At 61.1% G+C, this 6282-nt stretch overlaps 1 protein-coding gene and 1 long non-coding RNA gene across 4 annotated transcripts in view; one reads left to right on the forward strand and one right to left on the reverse strand.

Moving 5' to 3' along the window:
- LOC105300423 overlaps positions 1 to 2263 on the reverse strand; it is a 4834-nt gene extending 2571 nt beyond the window's left edge. For all 3 annotated transcript variants that reach the window (XR_896619.2, XR_896618.2, XR_002783402.1), the window contains exon 1: positions 2012 to 2263. This is a non-coding gene — a long non-coding RNA (uncharacterized LOC105300423). The remainder of the gene's footprint in view (positions 1 to 2011) is intronic.
- Positions 2264 to 3033: 770 nt separating this feature from the next.
- GADD45B (growth arrest and DNA damage inducible beta) lies at positions 3034 to 5332 on the forward strand. The gene is made up of 4 exons (XM_011372643.2): positions 3034 to 3330; positions 3417 to 3518; positions 3893 to 4115; positions 4377 to 5332. Exons 1-4 carry the CDS (start codon positions 3287 to 3289, stop codon positions 4488 to 4490), a joined length of 483 nt encoding a protein of 160 aa, XP_011370945.1. The 5' UTR covers positions 3034 to 3286; the 3' UTR covers positions 4491 to 5332.
- The last annotated feature ends 950 nt before the right edge of the window (positions 5333 to 6282 follow it).

Raw genomic sequence — 6282 nt, forward strand, 5'->3', positions numbered from 1 at the left:
GGTTTTCCCCTCTGCCCACTGGACCACCCAGCCTCCGCCTCCGAGTTGCTTGTGGGGCGGGGGTGCCCAGGATTTAAAAACAGGGTCCCCAGAAGCAGGGTTGGGACCAGGGTGAGGCCCAAAGTCGCTCATGATAAAAAAATTCTATTTTAATCCAGCCTTTTTTAAAAAACAACTGAAACACATGCAAAAGAAAAATTTCACGCTGGAGATGTTTTCAAAATTTGAAGTCGAGGCAGGATCAGTCATATTGATTTTTCCTTCTGGCTCGGATGAGCTTGGCATGAATCCGTGGCTGGTCCCGTCGCGGTGGGAAAATTTTAACACTCCGTTCGTCATGGGTGTTTCGATTCAAACCATCGCGTTCGAAATATTACTTATCTCATTCCCGCGTAGTGGTGACAGTTACACAAACTTGTGACTATACCTAACCCCACTGAAATGGATACTCTGAAAGGGTGCATTTCGGAAAATGTGCATTAAATCTTGACTTCAAAAAAACTAAGTTTATCTTGATACCGAGCTTTTTGGCGCCTCCTTAAATTTTGCGCCCCAAATTTGAACGGGGTAGAGCAGGGCCTCAAAGCATAAGTGTCCCGGGCCTTCCCTTGGAATCGGCCAGCCTCTCCCTGCGAGGCCAGGCCTCTGGGCTGTGCGCTGTACCTGGCCGGCCACCCGCTTCCATCTTCTCCAGGCAAACAAACACCCTCCAGTGCCCGCTTTGTTTGTCTCTCCCCAAGTCTGACCTCCCTGACTCACATCCCCCCAATTCTCTCCCTCTAGACTCCAAACACCCCATCCTACTGCCGGGACCTCGGAGTACAGTGCAGTGTCTGGCAATGTCCTCAAGGACCGCCAGCTCTGCGCCTTGGACCCCTGGCCCTGTCTTCCCGAGGCTCCGTTTCCTCCTTCGTCAACTTGGGACAACGGCTCCAGTCCCGCTTCAGCGACATCCAGGGAGAAACTGCTTCGGAAATGCTTAGCATGTAGCGAGCGCTTCGCACAGGTTTGCTCTGACTAGAATCTTGAGTGCAACACAAGAGTAATACGAAAGTAATCACGTTTACGGATTCTCGTTTGTGAGGTGGGTGTGCCTCACCTGGATTTCCTGGCCTCACACATTCTGATGGGAGGGGGAGGTCGTGCATCCCCCACCCCCTTAGATGGGTTCCCTCTCCTTTGGGCAGACAGGGATTATCCTCAGGGTTGGGCCTAGGGTAAGGCGAGCGAGCGAGGCACCAAAAAACTCGACAATCGAGATGAATAGGTTCACGCAAAATAGTTTCAAAAAATCAAAATCAACGCAAATAAACAGGATCTGACCCCTCACCTGCACTGCTCACCTGCCCGGTCTTCCCCTAATCGTGAGGGGTTTGGATCCTGTCTACCTTTCAAATCTTGATATTCTGTTCATTATAGATGGGGTTTTGTTCAGTATACATTTAGATTAAAAAAATATATATTGCATTAGGATATTTTTCAGCTCATGTCGCATATGTCAAATATTGTGTATGTAAAGATTGCAACTGTCACCCAAGTTCCAGGCCTCCTCACCCCGCCGCCGCCCCTGCACGTCGCCCCTTCCGGCGCTGCGGCCGCAGGGACCCGGTCTGGCCACCAGGTGGCGCCGCCGAGCCTCGCAGCGCCCGCGACATTTCGCGCCCCCACGGTGGGCGGCGCGGAGGCGGCGCGATGCGTCAGCGGGTCCGCGGGCCGAGTCCAGACCCCAGGCTGGCGGGGGAGGGGACACAGCTGTGAGTCACCCGAGAGCTCCCGATCGGTCGTGGAGGACAGTCCCACGCGGGCCTGCACGCATGGCTTGCGAACGGCCTTCTCGGGGACACCGTGAGGCCGGCGGCAGTCCCTGTGTGCGTGGCTCCACCACCAAGGAGCGGGTGGCCTGGGGGAGCGGCGGCCTCACCCAGCCTCGCTCTCCCCTTTTGCACCGTGCAGTTACCGCGTGGCCCCTGCTTTCCCCGCTTCTGGCACACGCTACGCGCCCAGTACGTACATATCAGCGCCCACTCTGGACAGAAGAGATGGAAGTGGCGACCGTCACTGCAAGGGGCCCCAAGGTGGCAGCGTGCAGCGCAAGCACGAACCGTTTTCCTCTGGCTTTCACCCCGGCATTGACGTCTCCCTAGGCCCGGCGTCCAGGTGCGATCAAACGGTGGAACGCGAGGCGCCGGCAGGGGGCGCTCAGTCCGCGGAAGCCCAGCCACCTGCGCCTCCCACGGGCGCCCCACCCTGAAACTCAAAGCGGGTAGGGAGGGGGCGCCCGGGCTCGTCCCTGCTTCTGGGGACCTCGGGGCGGCCTCCCGCGACCACCAGGTGACATTTGTCGAGCGCTTACGGTGTACCCTTGATTTTAAGTACTGCTTCCTGCAATCCGGTGAGGCTGGTGTGCATTCTCACAGGACAGGTGAGGGGACAGGCCGACCTTCGCAGCCCCCAACATTGCAGACCTCGAGGGGCCACCCGCGACCATCACCGTTTATTAAGCACTTAATTGTATGCCCCATATTATTTTTTTTTAACGCTTCCTGCAACCCAAGGAGGTCGGCATTGCATGCCCATTAGACAGGTAGGGACGCAGAGGCCCAAAGAAGCCAGCGCCTAGGGTCGCGCAGCCGGAGGGGAACCCCACCACCACCTGGGAGGGATCAGGCTGCAAAGCAGGCCCCCAGCAGAATCTGGGAAAGGCGAGAGCCCGGGACTCTCCGGGGACTGGGAGGGGATTCCAAGCCCCCCCCCCCGAAAGTCCGGGCCGCCTCGCGCGCTGGAAATCCCGCGCGCGCCCCGAAACGCGGCGCGGCTGCCGGGAAATCAGGAGAAAAACTTCTGCTTTTTTTTTCTTTTCTGGCACTCACGCTCCCCCCGCGCCCTCCTCCGGGCTCTCGCCCCCACGTGGGGCGCCCCCGCGCGGCGCCCCGCCCCTCCCCGCCGCCGACCAATCGCCTTTGTGGGTTCGTCACAGGCGGGGCGGATGGTCGTAGAGGACACGCCCCGTATCTTTCGGTCTATAAAAGGCAGCGCCGGCGGCCGCGGGCTCAGATCGCTGAAACCCGGGATCGCGTCCTTCTGCGTGCCGCCGCCTGGATTACTCTTGCTGAGGACTTTGCAATTTTTTTCCGCCTTCTCGGGGGAGGAGTTCGCTGCCTTCCGGAGGTCTAGGACGAGCGCTCAAGCTCCGTGGGAAGGTTTTGGGCTCTCCGGCTTCGGCTTTTGCATTTTCTTCCTTGAGACTGTCGTGGTGCTGTTTTCCACTGTGGATTATAACTGCAACATGACCCTGGAAGAGCTGGTGGCGTGCGACAACGCGGCGCAGAAGTAAGTAGCTTGAGCTCGGCCGGGCCAGACGGGGACTTGAGCGCCTGGTGACCGGCCGGGCGCTGAACCCCTCTCCCCTGCCCCAGGATGCAGACCGTGAGCGCCGCGGTGGAGGAGCTGTTGGTGGCCGCGCAGCGCCAGGACCGCCTCACCGTGGGGGTGTACGAGTCGGCCAAGCTGATGAATGTGTGAGTCAGACCCCGTCCCCGGCTGGGCGCGGGTGGGGACCCCCCCTCCGCTCTGCACGCTCCCTGCTGCGCCCATCTCTTGCACGGTGCCGGGACTTCCCCAAATATCTCCACTGTGGCTGGAGGACCTCTTTGCGTTTTTTTTTTTGGGGGGGGCGGCCTGCAATATCCTGACACTGCATCATTTGCAAGCACCCCGCGTCGGTACGTCCCTACCTTACCTTCCCCAATACTTTGAACGTGCACGCGCCCCACCCCCACTCCCCCAGCTGCATGCACACCTGCGGGTTCCCTTTGTTTTCGCAAACCGCCGGCAGCTTGGCGGCCCCTCCCCAGACCCTCGGCTGACCCGTCCCCTTCCTCTGGCCCCTCAGGGACCCTGACAGCGTGGTCCTGTGCCTCTTGGCCATCGACGAGGAGGAGGAGGGCGACATCGCCCTGCAGATCCACTTCACGCTCATCCAGTCCTTTTGCTGCGACAACGACATCGACATCGTCCGGGTGTCCGGCATGCAGCGCCTGGCGCAGCTGCTGGGCGAGCCAGACGAGGCCCAGGGCACCGCCGAGGCCCGGGACCTGCACTGCCTCCTGGTCACGGTGAGCTGGGCGGGGTCCTCCGTCTGTCCTGCCCCGCCCCCGCACCTGGCCCCGTGTTTGTCAACAAAGTCGGACCTGCACCAGCTCAGTGCTCAGCCGCGCTCGGCATGTCCCCGTGGGCAGCCCGCAGCGGCCTCGTCACCCAGCTAGCTATTTTGCTATTTTGAGCCAGCCTGTTTTCCCTACGCTGGCCCTGGGAGAGGGAGGCTCCCTGCCCACTCCTGGGGCTCCCACTGAACCCCGTCTTTTCTCTTCCTACAGAACCCGCACACGGACGCCTGGAAGAGCCAGGGCCTGGTGGAGGTGGCCAGTTACTGCGAAGAGAGCCGGGGGAACAACCAATGGGTCCCCTACATCTCCCTCCAGGAGCGCTGAGACCCCTTGGCATCAGAACCTGCCGAGTTGCTGCCACAAAAAAAATAAAATAAATATCTGACCCCTCACCCCAGAACAACCTCCCCAAACAACCCAACCTGTGAGACCATCGGGGCAGAATCATGGAGAGGGGAGAGCGTGGGCAGCCGCCCCGAGGCGGTGAGCCTGGAGCAGCGCCAGCGGAGGCCACTGCGAGAGGAGCAGAGGGGGCTCCGGGCCAGCAGGAGAGGGGACCCTGGAGCTCGGGCCTCGCGACGGAGCAGAAGCCGCAGCTGCGGGGAGGCCTGGCCTCCACGCTTCGGGGGTCGGGTAAGCCCGACGGCACCCAGACCCCTCTGGAGACTGAAGCTGACATCTGCGGCGGGCGCTGGTGGACGACGAGGGCGCGGACCCGCGCCGGGACTAACCTTTGGGACTTGGGAGCTGGGGCTGCTGGTGCCCATGAACTCCCGGTTTGCAAACTAAATAGACAATCTATTTTGTTACTTGCACTGTGACCTGAACCACTGAGAGAGACGGGAAGCTCACAGACACGTCTGTTCTTACTTCTGAGGATGGCCTTGTAATAAACTTCTAAAGCTTCTGGGTTCTTGTGTCTGTGCCGCCTCCGAGGGGGACCGGACCCCGCCCCCCTCACGCTCCAGCCGCCCCGCCCCGCCCCCTCCTGCAGGCTCACCAGGAAATGTTACTTAAGTCCCTGTTAGCAGCTCCAGGCTCCTTCGCAAAAACAGTGCCTCTTCTCTCTGCAGCCGGCGCCACCCAAGTCCAACAAATCTTTGCCTCCTTTTTTTTTTCTGCCTCCTCCTGCCCTGTAGCAATTAAAAGACCGGTTTATTACGAAACCTGGCCGCCCTGCCACTGCTGTTACTGGCTGTGCCGGAGCCAACCCCAGGCTCTGGGCACATCCAGACCCAAAGCCCTCCCCAGGGCTGCAGTCCCCGTGTCTGCCCAGCCGCCACCGCGGCCCCCAGGTCCAGAGAGGTCAAGGGGGCACCTGCGACCACACAGCGAGTGGGCTTCTGCTGCCTGCTGCTTCTGGGGGCTCAGGCCTTGCAGGAAGAGAGGGGCCTCTGGAGAGCCCCAAGGAACCCACCCTTCTCCCCTTCTCCCGTCCAGGATGGGCCTCCTCACTGCACCAAAGAGAGAAAGTTTTTTTTCCTTTCCCCAAACTAAAATCAACAAGCAGAAAAAGACCCCAGGAAGTCCTGCTCCGGCCCCGCTGGGCTTGGCACCTTTTGCCTCTGACCGAAACTGCAGGGGCCTCCAGCCTCCTTGCGCTCCTTCGCTGGGGGGGGGGGGGCTGGGCTGCGTGCAGTGACCCCCGGGCCTGGGCCTCAGCCTTCTCACCCCCACCCTGACCTGGCCTCACCCCTGCCCCTCCCCTGCCCCTCGGCCTGGCCTGGGACCTGGGGGAGTGGAGGGTGGAGGGGATGTCCTGCCCACAGTCCACGACCTTTCCACGGAGCCCACGTGGGCGCGCGAGGAAAACCCCTGCCGGTTCCCCACCAACCTGGGAGTCACAGGGCTGGGGGAGCCCCGCGGGGGCAGGGGGTGAGGGAGAGGGGGAAGTTCCAAAGGGAGGAGGAGGGGCGGGGATCCCCTCTGGGGCTGGGAGGAGAGCCCAAAATGAGTAAGGAACTCGGAGGGGGGCAAAGGGATGCCTGTAGGGGCGGCGAAGGGGGGATGCTAAGTGGAGGGACCCGAACCCTGTGGGTTGGAGGGGGGCGTATTGGGGAAGAAGCGGGGAGGGCCCAGAAGGGCTAAGGGGGGTGGAAATAAATCCCTGTAGGGG

The sequence above is a fragment of the Pteropus vampyrus genome, unplaced genomic scaffold, assembly GCF_000151845.1.
Source record: "Pteropus vampyrus isolate Shadow unplaced genomic scaffold, Pvam_2.0 Scaffold212, whole genome shotgun sequence".
Classification (NCBI taxonomy): Eukaryota; Metazoa; Chordata; class Mammalia; order Chiroptera; family Pteropodidae; genus Pteropus; species Pteropus vampyrus.